This window comes from Triturus cristatus, chromosome 4_1 (genome assembly GCF_964204655.1).
Source record: "Triturus cristatus chromosome 4_1, aTriCri1.1, whole genome shotgun sequence".
Lineage (NCBI taxonomy): Eukaryota > Metazoa > Chordata > Amphibia > Caudata > Salamandridae > Triturus > Triturus cristatus.
The window spans coordinates 1,202,308,450-1,202,332,634 of NC_140585.1; the positions used below are offsets into that span (position 1 = coordinate 1,202,308,450).

Sequence of the window (24,185 nt, forward strand, 5' to 3'; positions counted from 1 at the left end):
TTACCCTTCTTCTCCAACACCTCAAAGGGTCCTGACCAGCGATCCTGGAGGGCACTAAGCTCTCCCGGTTCGATCACCCACACCTTCTGGCCAGGCTCCAACTCCACCGGGTGAGCGTTGTGGTCATACCACGCCTTCATCACTGCTTGGCTGGCTTCCAAGTTGTCAGAAGCTTGCTTCCACAACTTAGCCATTTGGCTCCGGAAGGCCAGCATGTAGCTCACCACATCCTGGGGAAGCTTTCTGGGAGTTCTTTCCCATCCGTCTCTCACCAGGTTGAGAGGTCCACGTACAGGGTGCCCATACAGAAGCTCGAAGGGGCTGAAGCCCACTCCCTTCTGTGGCACTTCCCTGTAGGAAAAAAGTAAACAGGGTAGGAGGACGTCCCATTTCCTCCGCAGGCTTTCAGGCAGACTTCTGATCATGCCCTTCAAGGTTTTATTAAACCTCTCCACCAGACCATTGGTCTGGGGGTGGTAAGGAGTTGTGAACCGGTATGTCACTCCACACTCCTTCCACATTGCCCGCATATACGCTGACATGAAGTTGGTCCCCCTGTCGGACACAACTTCCTTGGGAAAACCCACTCGGGTAAAGATTCCCATCAGGGCCCTTGCCACAACAGGTGCTGTTATGGTCCTCAGAGGTATTGCCTCTGGGTACCGTGTGGCATGATCCACCAGAACCAGGATAAACCTGTGACCAGCTGTAGTTGGCGGATCTAATGGACCCACAATGTCGATGCCCACCCTTTCAAAGGGGGTGCTAACGACAGGAAGTGGTTCCAGGGGAGCTTTCAGCTTCACCCCTGTTTTCCCACTGGCTTGGCAAGACACACATGTCCGGCAGTAGGTATCGGACGACACTTTCATCTGAGGCCAATAAAAGTGTGGGACAAGACGGGCGAAGGTCTTGTCTTGCCCCAAGTGTCCTGCCAATGGTATCTCGTGAGCCAACTCCAGAAGGAAGGCTCGATAACGTTGAGGAACTACCAAGGCTCGTGACGATCCGTGTAGGGGTGCCTTGGGTTCACTGTAGAGGAGGCCATCCTCCCAGTAAACACTGTAGTTCCCTTCAACGTTCCCTGCTGCCTGGGCTTCGGCCTGTCGCCTCAGCCCCTCAAGGGTAGGGCACTCCCTCTGGCCCTGGCAGAATTCCTCCCTGGACGGGCCTCCCTCCACGTGCCACTCGGCCGGGATGGGTAGGTCCTCCAGGTTGGTAACGTCCCCCACCGCAGACTCCTGGTCCACCACCTCCGGTGGCCTATCCGTCCTACGGGGTGGGGACGCCGAGGCAGGCTCCTCCTGTCCTCGGTTCTTCCCTTGACTGGCAGCTGGCTGGGCCTTTGTTCCAGGCTCCAGCCGAAATGAACTCCCTCTTCGGGTAGTCGTGGACCTTGTGCTAACACAGGCCCAGTCAGGTGTACCCAGCATCTCGGTGTGAGTCCGGTATTCCACCTCCTTCCAAGCGTTGTGCTCCATGTCATTCCCCAGCAGACAATCGACTGGCACGGCAGGGCTTACGGCAACTCGAAGTGAACCTGCAACCCCCCCCCATTCAAAGGGAACCTCGGCCACTGGATAGTGGCCTGTTCTGCCGTCAGCCATCGCGGCTGGGTGGAGTACATCGGGAATTACCTGCTCTGGAGACACCAGTTGGCTACGCACCATAGTCATACTGGCTCCTGTGTCTCTCAGAGCCTCCCCTCTTTGGCCGTTGATGGTGACCCATTGCCCATACTTTGCGGTATTTGCGGGCACCTGGATCTTAGGAACCATCTCCCGTTCTCCCAGGGACACTAAAGTTACACCCGCCCACTCCCTTCCCTTAGTTAAGGGCATCTCCTCCCCGAGCACTACACTAGCTACTCCGGGGGTCTTTCCTCCAGTGGGAGGGGGTGGTCGTTTCAAGCACTTCGGATCTCCTTTATAGTGTCCAACGCCACCGCACTCATAGCAATGGACAACCCTTGGCTGCTGACTCTGGCCAGGATTAGGGTTTCTGGGCGGGTTAGCCTTAGGGGTGAATCCTGTTCCCTTCCCTTGGAAGTTATTTTGGGGGCCTTTGGAGAACTCCTTTTTCTTTTCCCCTCTCTCTTTCTTCTGGGGGGCGCCCTGTCCGGCCTTTTGAGTATCCCCTCCAGTCCCCCTTGTGGACACCCGGGTACTAGCCCAAATGTCCGCCTCCTCAGCAAGCTTCCGGGGACTGGTCAGCTTGCTATCCACCAGGTGTTGCCGCAGTTCAGGGAAACATTTCTCGAGCAGGTGTTCCTTCAGTACCAGGTCAAACAACCCCTCGTAGTTCCTCACTTCACTGCCCTGAATCCATCCTTCCATTGCCTTCTTCGCATAGTCCAGGAAGTCCACCCAATTCTGCGTGCCCAGTTTGTGACTACCCCTGAACTTCTGTCTGTACTTTTCAGGTGTTAGTCCAAACTTTCTGATGAGCGCCAGTTTCATGGTGGGGTAGTGGGTCTGCTCATCCTCCTCGAGGGCCAATAAAGCATCCCTACCCGCTGGAGGCATGTACTTGTACAATCCCCCTCCCCAGTACTTCTCTGGAACCCCATGGGCCCTCAATGAGACCTTATAGGCCGCTAGCCACTTGGCGATATCGTCGCCCACTCCATAGCTAGCTACTATGTCCTTTGGCAGGTATGGTTTAGGTTCCCTGGTGATCTCTTGGGTTTGGCTGCCACCATTAGGAACAGGTTGTGCCCCGATTCTCAAGATCTGAAGATCTATTTCTTTCAGTCGTAATTCATGGGCCATCCTCTGCTCCTCCTTCTCCTTCTCCAGCCTTGCTAAGTCCCATGTGAGCTGTCTTTTCTCCCTCCGGTCTGTTAACTCCACCTCAGACAAGCCACCGCTAGAGGCACTGCTGCCCTTCCTAGAAATGGTTCTGGGCCCTGCTGACAGGTTCCCCACCTCAGGTTGGTACATCTCAGCCCCCTCGGTGTCAGGCTCTCCATCCCTGTCCTCCTCCTCAGCCTTGCTTTCTCGGCGTGCCTCCCCCCAAGCCCTTAAGCTGGTTTGGAGTGCACCCTTCTTTGCTCCTGGGGGACAGTACACCCCCTCCCGCTGGCAAAACTCCCTGAGTTGGGCCACAGTGTACGTTTCTAGATTTTCTAGTACAAATTCCATCTCGCCCACTCAGGTTAGAGGACAGGTTTTTGTGCAGTAACTATGCAGGGGGGTACCTTTAATAATACCTCCTCCCACCACCAGAGTAAATTTGGAAAAAACAAAAACCCACAATTAGGAAGGCCGCTTTGAGAAAACTCCCGGTGTAGGCCTATGGACTACCCACAGTTATTGTTGAGTATACGTAGGCACAGCTCTATCCCACCACTGAACAACAATTTATGTTGGAAAACCACACTCCCACTCTGAAAGGGTGGTGGTGGTCTTCCGAACACACTGTGGTAGCTTGGCTCGAGTGGTCAGGAATCAGGCTCCGCGCTAAGCATACAACATACCCAAACAATAACCATGCGTGCATCCGTTCCAAAAACGACTCTACACCGTAAAAATTATGAAAATAACTTTCTTTATCTGCTTTTTCTCTTAGTTGCTGATTGGAGAAAATAAATAACAATCACAATATACAAACTTTTTAGAAAGTGCAGGACAAATAAATACTGGCTTAATGATTCAATAAATAGGGGTGATCATAAATACTGAAGGCATAAATAAAAGTGCAATACAGACAGGCAATTAAATATTCTGAGGCAATAAATACTGTAACCAATAAATATTGTGCATCAATAAATACTGTGGACCAATAAATACAGTGGAACAATAAATAGGTTAAATACAATAAATACAGTGCCCCTAATAAATACTTAAAAGCTGACAGTGACACTCATGGATTCAGATCACTTTTGAATTCCTAAGGGCTGATTTGGCCCAGGCACAGCTTGTGGGGATGTGGAAGGCTTGGGGGAGTCTACTCCCTGGCTTGGTCAAGGCTGAGGCCTAAACTGAGGTAGATAAAGGGGGAAAATACCAGAGACCTGGCTCTCTCTCTCCACACACCTTCTCTAGATTAGTCCCAGTTCACCCCTGGCACAGTCAGGTTGGTTCCAGCACCTCCCTAGCCCCTTAGAGCAGTCTCTCAGGTCTCCACAGGGCCTTAGGCGCCCTCTACTCCACTTACTGCCCTTTTTCTGATGCTCCGACGCCGCTGGAGTCGGGTCGATGCCGTGAGGCGGTTCCAGCTCGATGTCGGCGGCCTCGGCACAATGTCAGTTCTTTGACGACGCCGGCAGGCGGCTCCGGTCTCGATGTCAGCGGCCTCGGTTCGATCTCGGCCTCCGATTCGATGGCGTCGGGCAGTCTTACTCGATGTCGACTTCGGGCGGCTCCGGTCCGATGGCGACCTCGGCTTCGATGACGTCGGCCGGCCTTGCCTCGATGTCGACTTCCGGCGGCTCCGGAGTGCGATCCTCACTCCCGACCTCCGGTGTCCCTCTCCTCAGGTTTCCGGCGACTCCGGAGTGCGACCTCCACTCCCGACCTACGGCACGATTCTTACAGGTTCCGGCGACTCCGGAGTGCGATCCTCACTCCCGACCTCCGTTACACTTCACCTCGGTCCCCGACGACTCCGGAGGGCGGACTTCACTCCTCCGATGACGCCGCTCACTCGACCTCGGGTGACTTCCTCCTCGACCTCTGGTATTCCTCACGACCTCTGACGGTGCCCTCTCTCGACCTCTGGCGGCTCCGGGTACGACGTCTGCTTTTCCAGTCAGCGCCGCTTCTCCACCTCGGGCTCCAGGTCTTAGGCTACTCGACGTCGGACTTCAGGGAAACCAGCTTCCAGGTCAGGATCTTGCTGTTCTCTTGTTTCTAAGGCCTGTTCCTGCTGTCCAGGTCCTCAGGATGGTTTTTCTGACTTCTTCCCACACAGGGCTCTAGGCTGGGCTCCGTCAGTAGGGACTAGTATCAAGGGTGGGTTTATGGACCCCACTCCAGGCACAAGTTTCCACCCCTGCTGCTTCACTCCTTCCTCCTTCACGTTTTTGCTGCTCACTCCTCACCAGTCAGGTGCCAACTGCCAGCTCCAACTGCCAACTCTCTGTCTTAGCTTCCCAACATTCTAAACCGCCTCCAACTGTCACAGGGTTCTGGAATGTTCTGGAAGGTGCTAGCAGGTTCCAGTGGATGCTGGTGATGTCACAGGTGGCCACCATTTTGTGCTTCAGGCCCTCAGACAGAAGTTTCAGGGGTAGGTAAAATGGCTCCCTGAATCTGCAGCAACACTAAAAAGTCTGGTGGTTCCCAAAAAGGAAAAATTCAAACAGGGTTTGAGGCAAAAGTGGGACAAAATAAATAATGATGAGGAGGGACCACCCAAAGGGCTGACAGGTCTAACACTGTCGCTTAAACTAAACCTATAAATTCTACTAAGCACTAATGCGAAAAGATTGAATAAGTAAATGGGGATAGAGTAGAGATAAGTAGTATACAGTGAAATCATTTATTGTCACATTCTAACGTGTCTTCTTCTGACTTTATTATTAGTTCATATTTGGGCCTCAGAGGGTGACTGAAATCCCTACCCCATCTGATCCACGTGCATGCGCATAGAAACTTCCCGAAAACCAGGATGACACACTTGAATCACAGCCAAGGCCACATTTGGCAAAGATGCCTGGGAAAGTAAACCCCTGAACCGGACGAAAGGAACAATTTTGAATAAAATGTATAACTTGTACTGAACATAATGTGAAATGCGGGTGAGAATAAATCTATGGGAAAGTAAATTAAGGGGCGGAAACAGAACAATAGTCCAAAGAGAAATTATTACTTTTAATATGGTGTGATGAACGCAACTCCTCGCCCTGACCAATCAGAATAGGGGAAAACACGAATATTGCAACTTTTGGGGGTGGTACACAAATACAAAATAGTATAATTGAGGTAAGTTAGCTAGAGATTTTGTCAGACTTGTCAGATCTGTCATGCCGACTTGTCACCGACCCAACACGTATGCTGCTACAGACTCTGTCCTAGACGCTGTCTCAGACCCTGCTGCTGCCAGAAACTCTGCTCGAGAAAATGAGATACTGATCGCTAATCTAATCATCTGGAAGGGGATTTCGGAAGAGGGACACCTGAGGAGAGTACTATCAGAGAGGGGTGCGATGCTGGCGTTGCACTTAGAAGAGGTCACCATCCCAGATCCGAATCTGTCCAATTCTCTGTCTGCATCCTGTCCTGGCAGATTCCATCTGACCCATCTTCAGGGAGTTGGGTTCATCTATCACCTTAGGTAAATATAATTCTGTGAAACCTGTCGTGCCTGCTCTCTCTCTCTCTCCCTCTTGCAGGTACCGTCTTCACTGATCATTATTATGACTTTGCTTTATTTGACCTTTATCTTGCCTCTTGAGAGAATGTGTCTAAACTGTAATTGATTCTGACTCACAAAATTATTGATTTAGATAAAGTTTTTAAAACTTTTTGAGTTTGTGGTTATTTCAAGTTTAAAGTTAAATGTAATTTTCTACCTTAAACTATCTCAAAAACCTGATTCATCGAGAAAAGAATTATTAAAGAGATCAAATTGGTAAGACTTGGTAAAGGTGAAATTAAATTACAGGTAAAACTAAAAAATTGATATCAGCGGAGTTTGCTAGCTCATCTGTGTGAATGGTTTGGGCCCAGTTGAGTATTAGGTATGTGTGTGTTTAACCCGAGCTGGTGACCCGCGCTCCATCAGGGGTCGTCAGTTAGTAGCTCCACCTCTAGTGACCATCTCAACAGATGCCAGCAAAGTTGAGTAAGGCAGCAGTTCTCGGATTAGGTCAGATGCAGGACACGTGGAGCAGGCAAGAATACCTCAACTCCTCCAACTGGAAAAAGCTAGCAGTGGCTGGAACAGCATTACTCTATTTCCTTCTTCTGATCAAGAACCAAGCAGTTTGCATATAAACAAACAATCAAATAGTAAAAGCTTACCTGAAACTTCTATGGGTGATGCAGTACTCTCTATTTCTCCATTTCTGGGAGATAGGTCTGTGGGCGAAACACACTCTCCACTCTCTAACTACAGTGCATCTTCTTTGGGGGGGGGGGCATATGGACCCAGTTTGAGATTCCCATCATTAGAATCCCTATATCTCTCCCCTCACTTTTCTCAAGAGCCCATACAGAGGTTTGGTCATCCTTGGCTAGACCTCGGTGGCACAGAGTCCAAACCCCTGTTTACCACAGTTCTGCTCTCTGATTCCCTCCACAGTAGCTTGGGCAAAATATGCTATTTCGAACATGGGGCCAAGGGGGCTTCTTTATTGTTTCCTCCTTTAACCTGATCCAACAAGTGTTAAAGAAAATTCAATAAGATGAAGCTGAGGTATTCTTAGTGGTACCAGAGTGGACTAAGAGAACTTGATTTCCTCTCCTACTTCAGAACGCGGTCCATCCTTCCTGGCAGTTTCCATTAATTTCCTCTCCAGTGAGACTATCTCCTTTGTCACAAGAGTCCCTGAAGTGCCTCCATCTTGGTGTATGGCTGCGGAATGTCAAATTCTGTTAGGACAGGGCTACTCATCAAGTAGCGGAATGTATTCAGAATTCCAGATGCCAGTCACCACACAAATCATATAGTCGTCACTGGTGAAATTCTGAATCATGATGTCATAGTAGGAATCTTATCCTACAACCTGTGCTGCTGTCAACATTTTAGATTTCTTACAGGATAGTTTCATACAAGGTCTAGTTGTAACCACAATTAGGAACCAATGGGCAGCTATCCAGTCTTAAAGGTGGGGGGGGTCAGTGTTCAGCAGTGGCTCCTCTAGCATTGTGTCACTACAGGAGCTTTTTTTTCCAAAAACCTAGGATCCATTTTCCTTTCCCATCTTGGGACTTAACCTTGGTCCTTCATGTCTTAACGTGTCTTCCCGTTGAGCCTTTGGAAACATCTTTATTTATAATACCTAACCTCTAAGGTGGTATTCATTGTTGCCATTTGTTCAAGTAGAAAGATTGGGGAAATTGGAGCTTTGGTTTCCATTGCTTTCCTTCATCCGTTCTTTTCCAGGTAAGGTTTGTCTGAGCACCCTCTTCTTGCCCATCATACCCTCTTCTTTTCAATGCTCATAGGAGATTGTCCTTCCAGTGATCTGCCCTCTTCCATCCTACACAACTCCACACACTCTTGACTTGCAAAGATCATTATCCAGAACATCCTCCTTTCAGAAAGTAGACTCTCTGTTCATTATTTTTGGCCTTTTGAGTAGAGGTATTCGTCCATGCACATCAAATGCTTCAAGGTGGATTATGGCAGTAATAATCAAACGTTATGAAATGTCAGGTTCAGAGGTTCCCACTCAGGTACACGCGGATGCACTATGGGAATTTCAGCATCATGTGCATCCAACATCACTAAAAGGAATTGTTTGTTCAGCTAAATCAAAATCCGCTCACATCTTCCACATTACCGGTTGCAGTTTGGTGGGAATTTTCCAGTAGATTTTGGGAACCATGTAGTGTCTTCTCTGTCTGACACATAAGATGTCATAAAGCAACTACACATTTACAAAACATTAGGAAGAGGAGATATGATAAAAAGAAAAATATTCACAGTTGTTGCAGCAAATCTATTGACACATTGATTTATTAGGTGTATTGGAAAATAAAGTGTTCAATCGTATCTCCTTAGGTATTGTCTCAACTTGTAAGGACAGCTTTGAGGAAGATGGACGAGGAGGCAATGGCCTAGTTATTGACCAGTAATCCTCTAATCTTCATTACTTCTAGTCCAGGTCTTCTTCAATGCAGTGCTGAAATCACCTCCTCCCCTCGGGTGTAGGGGTTGGTTATTTAATTTCCTAATCTTTTTTAAAGGCTTGATGTGCAACAGGAAACATTCACTAATTTCCTCCCCTTTTACAGACTGCTGGGTAATGGCAGCCATGTTGGGGGAACTATTTTCATCAGCTGGGGAACAACTTCTGAGGGAATGTTATTTTCTCAGCTTGCAAGGACTGCAACGAGGAAGAGCTTGACTCGGAGTAATGGAGATTACTGGCAAGTAACCGGGCAATTTGATCCTACAGTTCTAACTTTTCTATTGCATCGTAGAGCACAGACAACGCTGCATACTACAGCAAAAACACCAATACTTTCTCAGCATTAGCTCAGCCAATCAATTGTACAGCACAAACACTGTTCTACCCTACAGCAATAACTTTGATCCAAAAGTCAGTTGAACTTTCTTATTGCAGCAGTGTGATAATTCAATTTCAAAATGTATATGTAACACACCTCATAGACAAGGGGATATAGTTGTTTTAATACTCTTATGAGAAAATGAATGTCAAACAGTAAGTCAATGGACCTCCGACACATGCCTTCCCCAGCAAACAGTAGATGACTAATCTACTCACAGGCGTTGTAGTATTGCTGTCCATAGCTCTCCTTGACATCTTTCGGCACACGGGCCCACACGGCATGTAAACTTTCCTCCACTATTGCCTTTGTGGCGAAATCAGTCTTGAAGCAGCCAGGCTCCACAATTGAGACATTAACGCCAAATGCCTGGAGGTCACGCCTAATGATTGATAGAGAACCCACAGAAAAAGGTTGATCAATGGTTCTGAAAAGCAAAACACTATATAAACAAGCATAGGCATAGCCAATAGGTCTCGCCTTTGGGACCTTATAAGTGTTTAGCCATGCAACAGTTGCATAACTAAATACTTATAAGGACCCAAAAGCGAGACCTATTGGCTATGCCAAGCGGGCGTGCGGCCGCGAAAGTGATCGCGATCAAACATCAAAGCGGCCGCGAATGTGAAAGTAATCGCGGTAAAAGCAGCACCCGCGCCCGCACACATGCACTGTAGCTCTAGGCTGGCCTGGTAGCACTTTTTGGAGCCCTCTCAATAAGTCTCGCCAGACCAGCGCATGCGCTGGGTCAAGCAAGACCTAAAAAACAAGCACAATGAGAATGTAATGCCCAGGGTCACATTTGCTGCTGGAACACTCCATTTTAAAATCTCAATAACTTGAAACATCTCAAGTGAAATAAATTCCATGTTATGAAATGTATGCCCCTTACAATCTACAATACCAACCCTTGAGATCTGTACACCTTATTAGGCTCATATCTCTACTGAATCTTCTTGAGTACCATCCTCAGGGAAGAGAGAGGGGGGTTTGCTGCTAAACAGGAAAGTTGAATTGGGGATTCTATGGTCTTAGTTAGAGTTTTGTGGACACTGTACTAAGGCACAAAAGTGGTGTAGTACCTTATCTTCCAAACTTGTAGTTCCCCACTATATTTCTGCTCAGGGGAGATGCCATTTGTCTGCCAGAGATGCTTCTGCTGACCACTGGCTCGACTGACATTGGGCTACCAGCCAGAGTACCTTTGTCCTTTCAACATATTTAAGCTGGATGTTTTGATTTATTTTTCGCTTGTTCTGGATCACCAAAGAAAACTTGGCTGTTCCAAACAAGATAGCAATAAATTACCCCCACACACTGAGAGAAAACACCCAGCATTTCTTTTTTGTTTTTCAAAATAATTTTCTGCTCAGTATTTTTTTTTTTTTTTAAACAAAGAAGTTTTCTGTTCAGGTGTTGTCACACAACAAGACTTCAGAGCTTTCAGTGGGGCTGGCATGGTATTGTCTCCTCTGAAGGCACAGGGAACTCGGCCTGCCTGGTGCGGGTCTCTAAATAAGGCACGCTGTAGTTCACCAGGGCAGCCAAGAGCATCCCTCTGCTGCCCTGGTGGAACAGAGTGCAGCCTCACGATCCACAAATGAGGGTTTTAGTATGTATATAATGTCTTTTGATTGGGGCAGCATCTCAGCTGCAGTAATACTTAGTTTTTTCTTTTTAAATGTGTCTCATTTTAATTTTGACATAATTTGGTCAATGCAGTTGTAAAAAGATGACGATCTTTATATCCATGAAAAATTATGGCAGACTTTAATAGAGACAAAAAGACATCATAGTTTATCTGTCACAAATCTATGCGCTATTAACTTCAAGAATCCGCTATGGCCTTAACGGCGAATGTATCCCCTGCATTAGAGTTACTCGAGGCATACGCTAAGGGTGTGTCCTGGCACCACTCTTATTCTCCCTGTATATAAATAATGTTGACATTACTCTGCAAAAATTGCAAGCTGATGCCCCTAGAATCGGTAATTGCATTACTCCAGTTCTCTTGTATGCAGACAAAGCTGTCCTGCTATCAAGGACAGCTAATGGGCCACAATGTCTAATCGAAAATTTAGCATTTTTTATGAATGAGAAAAACATATTACTCAACCTTAGTAAAACATTCACAATGACGTGTGGAAGGGGGAAAACCAAACATAGAAACCACCACATGGAAGGTGTCCCAATTGAAAGAACACCTTCTTTTTCATATTTAGGCCTCCTCTTTACTTGCCAGGGAAGCTGGGGTACTCACATAGATCGCTGTAAATAAAAATTCATAAGGTTAGTTGAGGCTACTTTTAGATTTTCACAAAAAATTGTGAACAAACCAGTTAGGGAAGTTTTGACCCTATATAGAAGCAAATGCCTTACAGGTACATGTTATGGAACAGCAATATGGGGGAGAGCCAATTATACGTTATTGCAAATTCGGGAAAACAAGTTCTTAAGGAGGCTTTTAGCAGTCCCTGATTCTACTCCTTCATACATAGTCCATAAGGGTTCAGTGACTTAATATCGAGAGACAAAATATCGACTACACAAAATATCGACGCCAAAATATAGAAAGAAAGAATATCGACTCCCTATCTACAAACAGGTAAGTACTAAAATATCGATTCCAAAATATAGAATGTTAAAATATAGTTAGCTAAAATGTCGAATTTTTTAAATGTATTAAAAATAATATAAAAGTAATTAAATATTAAAAACAATTAAATAAAACATACATAATATAATATAAAAAAGCTTAAAATGTAAACATAATAAAAGTAATGTAAAAAAAGTAGAGATTTTGTTGGATAGTGAGAGCGTAAAAATTACTATTCCCACTCCAGTGAGTGCAAAAGTAGGGAAAGCGTTGGATAGCGTAGGGGTAAAAATTACTATTCCCACTCCAGTGAGTGCAACAGTAGGGAAAACTGTGGATAGCGTAGGGGTAAAAATTACTATTCCCACTCCAAAGAGTGCAACAGTAGGGAAAGCGTTGGATAGCGGGAGGATACATTTTACTATTCCCACTGCAGAGAGTGCAACAGTAGGGAAAGCGTTGGATAGCGTAGGGGTACAAATTACTATTCCCACTCCAGTGAGTGCAACAGTAGGGAAAGCGTTGGATAGCGTAGGGGTACAAATTACTATTCCCACTCCAGTGAATGCAACAGTAGGGAAAACGCTGGATAGTGTAGGGGTAAAAATTACTATTCCCACTCCAAAGAGTGTAACAGTAGGGAAAGCGTTGGATAGCAGGAGGGTAAAAATTACTATTCCCACTCCAGTGAGTGCAACAGTAGGGAAAGCGTTGGATAGCATAGGGGTAAAAATTACTATTCCCACTCCAAAGAGTGCAACAGTAGGGAAAGCGTTGGATAGCAAGAAGGGGAAAATTACTATTCTCACTCCAGTGAGTGCAACAGTAGGGAAAGCGTTGGATAGCGTAGGGGTACAAATTACTATTCCCATTCCAGTGAATGCAACAGTAGGGAAAACGCTGGATAGTGTAGGGGTAAAAATTACTATTCCCACTCCAAAGAGTGTAACAGTAGGGAAAGCGTTGGATAGCAGGAGGGTAAAATGTACTATTCCCACTCCAGTGAGTGCAACAGTAGAGAAAGCGTTGGATAGCGTAGGGGTAAAAATTACTATTCCCACTCCAGTGAGTACAACAGTAGGGAAAGTAAAGATTTATTTTTAAAATAATATAACATTAATTATCAATACCAATCAAAAGTTAAATAAAAATAATTACCAATTTATAACAATGAATTACCATTGAAAAAAATTAATTAGCAATTAATAAAATTTAATTACCAATTAATACAAATTAATTACCAATTAATAATTAATCATCAATTATCAATACACATAATTAAAAAATATATTATTTACTTTATTACAATTAATTTACTTCCCACCCAATTCCCCTATAATCCCACAACCCACTCCCAATAATAAAAAATACAATTAACATTATTATCAATTAATCAATTAATAAAAATAATTTTGCAATTAATAAAAATGAATTAGCAATTCATCCAAATTATTTACCCATTTAATAAAAATTAATTGCCAATTAATAATTAATTATCAATTAATTATCAAGACACATAAATAAAAAAATAATTATTTACTTTATTACTATTAAATTACTTCCCACTCAATTCCCCTAGAAACCCACAACCCGCTCCTAATAATAAAAAATACAATTAACATAATTATCAATTAATCAATTAATATAAATTATTACCAATTAATAAAAATTAATTACCAATTAATAATTAATTATCAATCAATTAATTAACAAAACATATAAATATAATTAATATTTAATTAAGCATAATTAAAATTACTTCTCACCCTATTCCCCTATAAACCCACAACCCGCTACGGAATTAAATTACGCAAAAATTAAATTACATAACATTCATTAGTTTAAATAATTTAAACATACATTACAAAAATAATACATAATTTTAACACATATACTACCATACATAACACTAAAATTTTTTCGATATTATGGTAATCTATATTTTAAAATTCGATATTATGGAATTCTATTTTTTTAAATTCTATATTATGGAAATCGATATTTTGTACCCCAAATTCGATATTCTGACCTATCTATATTTTGATAATTCGATATTCTGTCCACTCTATATTTAAACTTCGATATTCTGGGCAGTCGATATTTTGGAATCGATATTTCGGGTGTTCACCGTCCATAAGGAATTGTCCTTCCCCTACATTAGCGATTACATCAGCATGCCAGCTCTTATGCTTTAGTATGGGATCTGAACTAAAGAGGAGACGAAATTGACAAAGGAGATCATAATGGATTGTTTTGCCTTAGACCACTATAAAATAATTCCATGGCTTCAGTATATTCACAATCTTTTAACTGAGTGCAAGGTGGTAGTTGATTTTAAAGATCCCACGACTATCTGGAAATACAGTAAAAGGGACTTTAAACTGAGACTTACAAAATCAAGAGATGCATTAAGAGATAGGGCAGTAGGTTCTAAACAGACGATAAACTATACTGTGAAGGTCCAGTATTATTGGGTACCCAACTATATTTATTATTTATAAGAAACTTACAACATAGGTTTTTTCTAACTAGATTATGATTGGGTACTCTCCATCACTTGTTTGCTTTTCCAAAGAATGGCAAGTGGAATCGCATCCTCCCAAATAGCCCATGCGATGGAAAAGCGCCACAGACGACACTGCACTTTATACTTTTAGGTCATTTTTACAGAGATATTAGGAAGTATGTCTTACGCCCTTTATCTATCGATAGTAAATTGTATTTTTATAAGGAGGCTTTTAATTACATTTACAGTTTGAAAAAATAAATGGTTTGCAATGCAGAAATTGTCTTTGTACAAATGGCGATTAAAAGAAGAATAGATAATTCCCATTAGGAGGCAGTAACATATGAAAAATCTGGACTCTAAGACAAAGAATGATTTATTCTATTATTAATAGTTTCCAACCTTTTTCTTCCTAGATCTTGTACAATATTTTAACTTACTCAGTAATTCTTGCACAACATTTTAACCTATTTATTCACCTTCTCCAATTGCCATGCACTTTATGTACTAGAATGTATTGGACTGATTGAATAAATGTTAATTTTTAATGGAATAATGTTAACTTTTTAGAAGGCTTTTATGGTTGTATTTTATAAACCGAATAAAGCTTGATTGACTTGACAAGATAAATCTTTTCCTCCAACCTCATGTCAGTCATTTGACTGGATGGCCATGCCAGCAACGTGTTCCTTACCTTAAGCTGTCGGAAAAAGCCTCCACTCCATACTTGGAAATGGAGTACCCTCCACTAACAAGTGCGATCCTCCCAAAAGCACTGCTCACATTGGCAATCCTGCCCTTGCACTTCCTCACCAGGGACACCAGGCTGAGGGTCACATCGATCAAGCCAAGCAAGTTCACGTCGATCACTTTTGCAAAATCCTCTTTGGCTAACCACTCATTGGGTGCCATGGGGAAGCCAACCCCGGCGTTGTTCACCAGACCCCAGAGTCCTGGTAAAAGAACAAAAAATAGAGTGAAGCAGTCATCCCCTTGAATCTTTCATACCCACACTGAAGGAAGGTAAGTGTGTCAGGAACTGGTAAATAGAGTGGGAAAGCCCTTGCTTTAGGCTGATTAAGCTTCTTGTTCGATATATCCATTTATAGTTGGACAACAACAAAAAAGTTCAGCAGTAAGCGTAAGTGGATTGCAGTGCGAATCCTCAATTTGTATTTTTTCCGTCTACCATGAACGGAAAAAAACGCGGGAGGCACCTGTTAATCATGTAGCAAACCTCAAATTACCACAAGACTACAAACCTGCCCATTTTATCACTGTCTGTATCTTATCAAAATATTATTTGTAGTTAGTCTCTTCTCATTGACTGATGGAAACCGATTGAAAAAAATCCCCAATGCGTACTCTAGCCGCAGGCTGATTGTACAGTACTGAAACCAGTCTAAGAAAGACATCACCCACGCCCAATCTCTTTAGTACTGCCAACATAAAAGGCCATTCGACCAAGTCAAACGCTTTTTCAGCGTCCAAGAAAGCCGCTGCGGCCTTAATGTCAGGCCTGATGTGTTGCATGGCCCCGAACACCGTTCTTAGGTTGTATGTTAATGCGTGGCCTGGCATGACCCCGCCTGTTCAGGGCGAACCAACGTCGGAAGCAATGGCGCTAGTCTATTTGCTAGGATTTTGGCAAATATTTTCATATCCACATTTAAAATTGAAAGCGGCCTATAGGATGAGCATTCCAGGTTTGAGCAGCGTAAGGATTAGGGCCTCCCTCATAGTATGTGGCATAATGCCTGATTCACTGATTTCTTCGAACAGTGTACACAGATGTGGGACAAGTACTTTATAGGCTTTATAGAAGGATACTGTGAGTCCGTCTTGTCCCGGAGCACTCCCTTTTTGCATTGAATTCAAAGCAATATGTATCTCAGTGAAGTCAAAAAGCCTCATCAAATATTCTCCATCCACCCTGGAGTTGTATAAATCCCCACAGTACCTGCTGAATCTGTTAGCGATTTCCAAAGGCTCGCGTAGTGGGCACCCGTCCTCCCCCAGTAGCTCTGTAACCACGCCAGATTCTCTCTGTCGACGTGCTAGGGCCACCAGGGCCGATCACGGCTTATCCGCCTCGCCATATGTTTTAGCTACGGCATACTTTCCCATGTTTCACTTCATTATCCACTTCCACATGGTATTCGGCCAGTGTTTTCTTCAATGCCTCTATAACCTGTGGGTCCGTCCCTTCTAGCGCCTCCTGTTCTAGTCTACCCAGCTGGCCTTCCAACAGGGAGAGTAAGCCCCTAATGGAGCGCAGGACTCCCACATGTTTATTTATGACTACCCCTCTAATATATACGTTAAATGTCTCCCATACTGTGGAAAAGTGCTCTACTGAGCCTCCATTAATGTCAAAAAAGTATGTGATCGCTGTAGCCAGTTCGGCTTTGAAAGCCGTGTCCAGTAGGGAGTACGGGGGAAATCTCCAGGCAAAGGGGTTTGTGCCTCACGGTGGAATCTCCACCTCCAATATTATCGGGGAATGATCAGAGAATGAACGCCGTAGCACCGTGCATTCGCGAACATGAGGCAACAACGATCCAGAGATCAGCCAATAATCTATTCTGGTGTGTAGATCATGAGGAGCAGAATAATGCATGAACACACCCTTCTCGGGGATCTAGCTCTCCAGACATCAATCATGTTCAACTGGGTGGCTATATCACATATAGTTTTTGCTGCTGTTGACGGGCGCCTAGGGGGCAGCACAATTTATCCAGGAGCGGGTCTAACACACAGCTCAGGTCTCCTCCCCATAATTGTGGCAATGACGAGCCTCCTTGAGTTTGTGTGAGTAATGACCTATAAAATTGAGTGTTGTCATAATTAGGGCGATATATATTGACAACCTGAACATCTAAGCCTTTCCTGTGGCACCTCGAAATTGCGTATCTACCATATAGATCCACTTTTAGTTTGTATAAAGAGATCCCTGATTTTGGATTAGACCAGGTGATTACCCCTCTGGTGTACGAAGTGAATCCAGCTGCCTGGAATGCACAGAGGAGTCGCCTCCTTGTAAGCATGCAGCTTTTTGGGGGCAAGTGTGTCTCTTGAAGTAGAGCCACGTCGATATCATGTCTTGTAAGGAAGGCCATGATCTTGCACAGCTTTCTATAATCATTTAGGCCTCTAACATTCCAGGTGATGAATCGCATTCTGTCTTTGTGATTACGCCCTGTGCCGCCTTGCATCATTTATGTCGGGTTCTATTGGCATCTACTGTTCGCACTTTACTAAACCACCTGATATCAACTCCCACATCTATCCTGTCTATGCACGCTGTGAAATCAAAACAAATAACCCTCCCTCCCCCACCCACGCCATGCTTTACCCAACAGAGCATGAGTAGACTATGTCCAACCCCCGGCAACCAACTAAAATAAAACTCTCCCTAGCGCTCCCGCAGGGATTTATTTTTATTTTATTTATTTTATGTGGTTTGTAGAGCGCGCAGCTACCCCCGAAGGGGTGTCCCGGCGCTAGAATCCAGAGTTACCAAGGGAAAGGGGGAGTGAAACAGGGGGAGCAGTGGAGAGACTAAAGTCCGGAAAAGAGCCAGGTTTTAAGTTTGGCTCGGAAGATGGATTCAGAGGGGCAGAATCTCAGCTCAATTGGAAGGGAGTTCCACAATTTGGCAGCAATGACACTGAACCCTCTGCCACCAGTTCTAGATAATCTAAAACGGGGCGAGATCAGGAGGCGGAGGTCATTAGATCTCAGGGATCTGGTGGAGCGGGAAATCGAGACCCGTTTTTTCAGATAAGTAGGTCCATAGTCGTTGACGGCTCGATAGGTGAGGGTGAGGACCTTGAACTGAATGCGGCTAGCCACTGGAAGCCAGTGGAGTTCCTTCCGATAAGCAGAGACAGATTGACGGTACGGGATATTACCGATCAGTCTGGCTGCGGCATTCTGGACAATCTGCAGCCGGCCTATCAGGTACTGGGGGGCACCAGCATAGAGGCTATTGGCATAGTCCAAGTGGGACGTGATGAGGGCTTGGGTGACTGTACGGCGGGAATCCAGGGGGAGATAGGGAAGGATTTTTTTTATCATGCGCAGTTTCATAAAGCAGGAGGAGGTGACTTTATTAACCTGGGTTTTGCATGACAGGGAGTCGTCAAATTGGAAACCTAGATTCCGAGCTGAGTGAACGGGGGACGGGGCGGGATCGAGCGCCGTGGGCCACCACCAAGAGGAGGGGATGGAGGTTTTCTGATTAAAAAACAGAACCTCCGTTTTATCTGCATTCAATCTGAGGTGGTTCGCGGTCATCCAGACACTGATGTTGTTAAGGCATTGGCGAAAATTGACGAAGGCGGAGTCCGAGTGGTCCCTGAAGGAGAACACCAACTGTGTGTCGTCAGCGTAAGAGACCACCCTGACTCCGTAGGACTCCACAACGTCGGCCAAGGGGGCAAGATAGACGTTGAAGAACAGGGGGCTGAGGGCGGAGCCTTGCGGCACCCCACATGACAGAGGCTTTTTCTCAGACTTGAAGGGGCGCAGCAGTACCCTTTGACTTCTGGATGAGAGGAAGGACTCAATCCAGCTGAAGGCAGTGCCACCAATGCCTATCTGCTTAAGTCGGTCAAGGAGGATGGGGTGAGAGACCGTATCAAATGCTGCGGACAGGTCGAGGAGAACCAGCATGGCCTCCTCGCCCCTGTCCACGCATTCTCGAATTGTTTCGGATACTTCCAGCAGGGCCGTCTCAGTGCTGAATCCGGCTCTGAATCCGGATTGTGATCCATGCAGCAGAGAGTGGTTTTCTAGGTATTCCGTGAGTTGTAACTGCACGGCTTTTTCCAGAACTTTGGCGGGTTTAGGAAGAAGGGAAATGGGACGATAATTAGCAAAAACAGTGGGATCTGCGTCTGTTTTCTTTAAAATAGGGATCACCAAGGCCTCCTTCCAGGTGGTGGGGAAGAAGCCATGGTGAAGGGAGGCATTCCAGATGGAGAGGAAGGGGCAGGCGAGTGAAGGCGCCAGTTCTCCCATGATTTTTGCGGGGACAGGATCAGAGGGGGCACCGGATTTGCAGTGCATAAGTAGTCTGATAGCCTCGTCCTGGTTGAGTTTGTTAAATGAGAGAAAGGACGGTGACTCTGGGGGACAGGTGGGGGAAGGCAAGGTGACAGGCCCTGTGGGGAAGGAGACACAGAGTTTATTGATCTTTTCGAGAAAGTAGTCTGAGAGTCCCTCGCAAAGAGCCTGGCTCGCTGTATTCTGGGGGGCCCTGGCCGGAGGGTTAATAAAATCTTTAACAATGCTAAAGAGCGTTTTAGATGAATTTTTAGCTTTATTAATTTGAGAGGCAAAGTAGTCTTTCATCGCGCTTTTTTTTTGTTTAAGGAAATTTTTTAGGGCCGTTCTATATTGAAGTTTGGCTTCGAGGTCGTAGTTTAATCTCCACTTGCGTTCGAGAGCCTTGCATCTGCTTTTCTCCTCCCGAAGGGAGGTGGAAAACCAGGGAGCCGCGGGTCGCGACCTAGAGGAGGTGATGATTTTCTGGGGGGCGATAGACTCAATCGCTACAACGAGGGTAGCATTCAACCTAGAGACATTTTCATCAATGTCTGGGGAGAGATACTCCGACTGAAAATGGAATATCGGGTCCAAGGTGGCGCATGTAACCTTGTGCCATTTTCTTCCCAGCTCCTTCCTAGGGGCCAAAGGGGCAGATTTTCGTCCTAGGGTGAGAGAGAATGGAATGAGGTAATGATCAGTCCAAGTTAGAGGGAGGGGCGGGAGGACAGTGATAAGTGGAAAATTGGCGAATATGAGGTCCAGAGTGTGGCCAGCCACGTGGGTGGGACCTACAACTAATTGCTTGAGATTGAGGCTATCCATAGTTTCCAGCAGGTTGGTTGCCTTCGCACAGAGCGGGTTGTCTATGTGGAGGTTAAAATCGCCCAGGACAATGAAGTATAGGTGTTTAAGAGATAAGTCAGCCAGTTGGTGGACGAGGGCAGTGAGGGAGGGGGAAGTGACGGGGGGGATTATAGACTAGTGTGCCAGCCAGGATAACTGCCGCGGAGTCGGAAATGGAGAAGTACATGGCTTCAATTGTACCAATGTTAATGAGGTTGGTAAAAGTCAGCTGGAAAAAGGATTTAAAAATGACGGCTAGACCGCCTCCAGACTTACCACCAGCCCGGTTCAGGCATTTTATATCATAACCTGGGGGGATAGCCAGATAGATATCCGGAGAGGAGGAGTCTGTGATCCAAGACTCGGTGAGAAAGAGAATATCCCATTCATCAGACGAGATGGACATCCAGATGTCATTGGCATGCCGGGGAAGAGAGCGGCAATTAATCAAGCCTGCTTTCAGGGTGCGCTGATTAGAGAAGGGTAGCTGTAGTGGGGGACATGGAGAGAGGCAAGGTTGGCAGGGTGGAAGAGTGAAGTTGCATTGCGAGCAGTAGTAATGAGTGGTCTCCAGGTGGTTTGGGATGCAGCGAGAGCTAGTCAAGCAATGGCGCGTGTTAAGTAGGTGAAGTTGGGCATGGGTCCAGCAGGTGCGGCCGGGGCTAGTGGAAGAGGCAGGGGGACTGGCCCTGGGCCCGGTCCAGGCCCGGACGGGCCCAGACGGGCTTGCCTTTGGCGCGCCCGCTGCGCCCGTCCGCTGCGCTTCCTAGCAAGACACATCTTTTTATGTCCGTGTGAGAGGAATCATGGGGGTGTGGCCAGCTGAGGTGGGCGTGTCCGCCGTGGCGCCTCGCCCTCAGTAATGGCGAAGGTAGCGTTCGTTGCAGCGCTCGGAGCGCTGTTTTAGTGCACAGGTAGGTGGTCTTAAAATACAGGGTATCACACAACACAAATTTTTAAAATAAGCAGATTCACTCCCGGCTTCCGCCTCAGGAGACTCCCGGATTAAAGTGACGCGCTTTCCAGCTGCGCGCACTTTATAGTGTCAGGAGGGGGCGTGGCCAGATGAGGTGGGCGTGTCCGCCGTGGCGCCTCGCCCTCAGTAATGGCGAAGGTAGCGTTCGTTGCAGCGCTCGGAGCGCTGTTTTAGTGCACAGGTAGGTGGTCTTAAAATACAGGGTATCACACAACACAAATTTTTAAAATAAGCAGATTCACTCCCGGCTTCCGCCACAGGAGACTCCCGGATTAAAGGGATAAACAAAAATAAAAGGTATACAATGTTCAACCAAACTGTGCGTGACACGCAGGGGCAGGTGTTACCGGCCAGTGCCTCAACCTTTACCAGAGATACTCCGGCCGCCATTTACTAGTAAATGTCACTCATCCGGGGACAACCACCCACACCAAGCGTCAATTGAAGCCTTCCACCCGGGCAAAGTATCCCTTCAAAACAGTCCCCAGAGTCAAATGGACAATGTCAAAGCCCTAGTATTGTGTGTGGTGCAACGTACACACTCATCAACCATTGCCAGTCTGATAGCGCCCCACTTAGCTTACCAAGGACATGAGCACCACACAGAGCACCCCAAATCCCCCTGCACCGACCTCGTAACGTCTTCAATGACCTTCAGCTGAAATTGTTTTGAAGGTCAGGTGAGATCAGTTCATTGTCAGTCGTTCTCTTCGAGCCCTTCTTAGGTAGGTAGGTTTTGCTCAGCTCCTTAGGGGCCTTTTGGAGGGGCTTGGGGTCTGTGAAGATCCTTGCTTTACCATCAAAGTTAACTCGTAGCTTTGCTGGGTACAGCATTGCATATTCTATATTCTGCTCACGTAGCTTGTGTTTCATTGGGGCGGAATGCCTTCTTGCCACTTGCACCTTAAGCGTGAAGTCTGGAAACAACTAAATGGAGGAGCTCCTGAATCAAAGTTCCCCCCAACTCTCTCGCCTTTCTCAAAAGCAGCATCTGTCCCTGTAGTTGTGCAATTTGGCTATGCTAGGTTGCGGTGGAGCACCTGGAGGAGGCCTAGGGCCCAAGGAGCGATGTGCTCGTTCCACGACAAACATGGATGAAAAATTTTCACATCCCAGCAGGTTTGTAAGTAACTTTTTAACAAATAACTCTATTACACCTGTTGCAGTGGTTTCCGGAAGGCCAACTATGCGTAGGTTACTGCGTCGCAACCTAGCCTCCAGGTCCTTGGCCTTATCTTGCAGGAGAGCTAGGACTTTACCCATCTGCCTCAGTGCACTGTCGGTATCCATCTGCGCTTCTTCTACTTCCGAGACTCGGTATCCCGCCATGTCCAGGCGTGCTTATCTAGTCTTTCGGACATTCGGTCCATCCTGTATGATAATGAATCTATTTTACCGTCAGTTGTGGATAAGCTATTTTTCATCACTGCTAGTATTTGCTTGATGTCCCCACTGTCTTCAGGTTCATCAATGGGCATTGTCGAAGTGTTGTCTGCAGATTTCTCCCTATGCCTGTATGTCCATTGCTCGAATTGGAGTTTAGTTTGTGTCTTGTCTAATTTTCCCATCTTGCTGCAGCCCTCAGTAGTCGTGGAACCGCCAAATCATCTGTGGCGAGTACCCTCTCTGAGCCGCAAAGTAGTTAATATGTTTGCTCTCTGAATCTCAGCCACTGGGAAGGCCTATGCTTATCCTTTATCCGGCCCGGACCCTATTGAAGTCGCCCCACAATATTGCGTTGGGAGGTAAGTCCACGTCTTAGTGTTGGAGGCTAATATTGCACAGTTTTGCAGTGAAAGGACCCTCCACAGCGTAGCACAGCTACGGCAAGTGCACAGCAGAGAAAGCAGCGCAACCAGGTCTCACCATGCTGCTTTTGTTGGTGCGCCACGTTTCTCAGCCCACGCGCACCAGGCCCACTGCAGGCTGCAGGTGTAGACGCCACCAGAGGGCTCCGGTGTCAGGGAGCAACACTTCCAATATCCAGAGCCGCAAGAAGATGCCGGAAAAAGGCCCCAGATATAGGTGCCTGCGCGTCTCACCCTTAATGGGCACTCGTGCTGGGGAGCCATCCTCTACCTCTCAGAGGACCCCTTGGAGGCCTGGGCTCGGTCCGTGTCTCGCAATCACTCCAAGGGCCGACATCTAGATTCTTGAACACACCTCCCCTCACCGTAGTTCAGGAGGGGCCCAGTCGATGAGCTGCATGCCGGAGACAAGCCAGCAAACGCTCTGTCAGTCTTTACCGCAGACTGCTTGCCTCACTTTAGGCCGCCTCTTCACGCAACGCCAGGCCTTAAATCACGGTCGCCGCCAACTTTGTTTCTGCTGCTCACTTTGGGACAAAGTTCATATCATTAAGGAGCGCTTCGTCAGCGGCATCGATGGCGCTGCATTCTGTGGGGCTACCCCCGGGAGTGAAGCGAGTAAATAGCGGATAGTAAAAGCGGCAAACTGAGCTTCTTTAGTTAGCGGCCATCTTTAGGCCTGGCATGCTCCACCCCCCTAATCCTATAAAAGACTTGCTTGATTTGTTTGTGATCACATCAATCGACCAGCATGAATATGTCAATGTAAAACAAAACATTATATAATCAAATATAAACTTCCGTGTTTAAAATATGATAGTCTGCCATCTGATGTACTGTTTGTTCAATGCCAATCAATTGATTTTGACAAATACTACTTATATTTACCATTTATTGTATGTAATTTATTTTTATAAGATTCAAAGATTTGTATGATGATTTGGAACTCGGAGGCCCACATAAAGTACAATAAAGATTTTTTTAGAAGCAATTCATGCAATGTAAAATATATAAAAGTATGAAATACAAGAGGAAACCAATCGGCGTACAACTATACTATAATTTAGATAAAGTAGGCCCTACGGATAGAAAAAAGTGCAAATAGGCAATCTAATAAACTAAATATTATAATGCAATACTAAACAAATTAAACATTATAACGCAATACTAAACAAGCTTACTAAATGCAACAAACAAGTAGTGCACAATATTTTACAAT

The 24,185-nt window shown here is 45.8% G+C and overlaps 1 protein-coding gene across 3 annotated transcripts in view; it reads right to left on the reverse strand.

Moving 5' to 3' along the window:
• Positions 1–24,185, reverse strand: part of LOC146856387 (17-beta-hydroxysteroid dehydrogenase type 6-like) — a 235,332-nt gene that overhangs the window by 20,967 nt on the left and 190,180 nt on the right. For all 3 annotated transcript variants that reach the window (XM_085654512.1, XM_085654511.1, XM_085654513.1), the window contains 2 exons: positions 14,979–15,237; positions 9,401–9,564 (listed from right to left, as the gene is read on the reverse strand). In XM_085654512.1, coding sequence (XP_085510638.1) covers positions 9,401–9,564; positions 14,979–15,237 — 423 coding nt within the window. The remainder of the gene's footprint in view (positions 1–9,400; positions 9,565–14,978; positions 15,238–24,185) is intronic.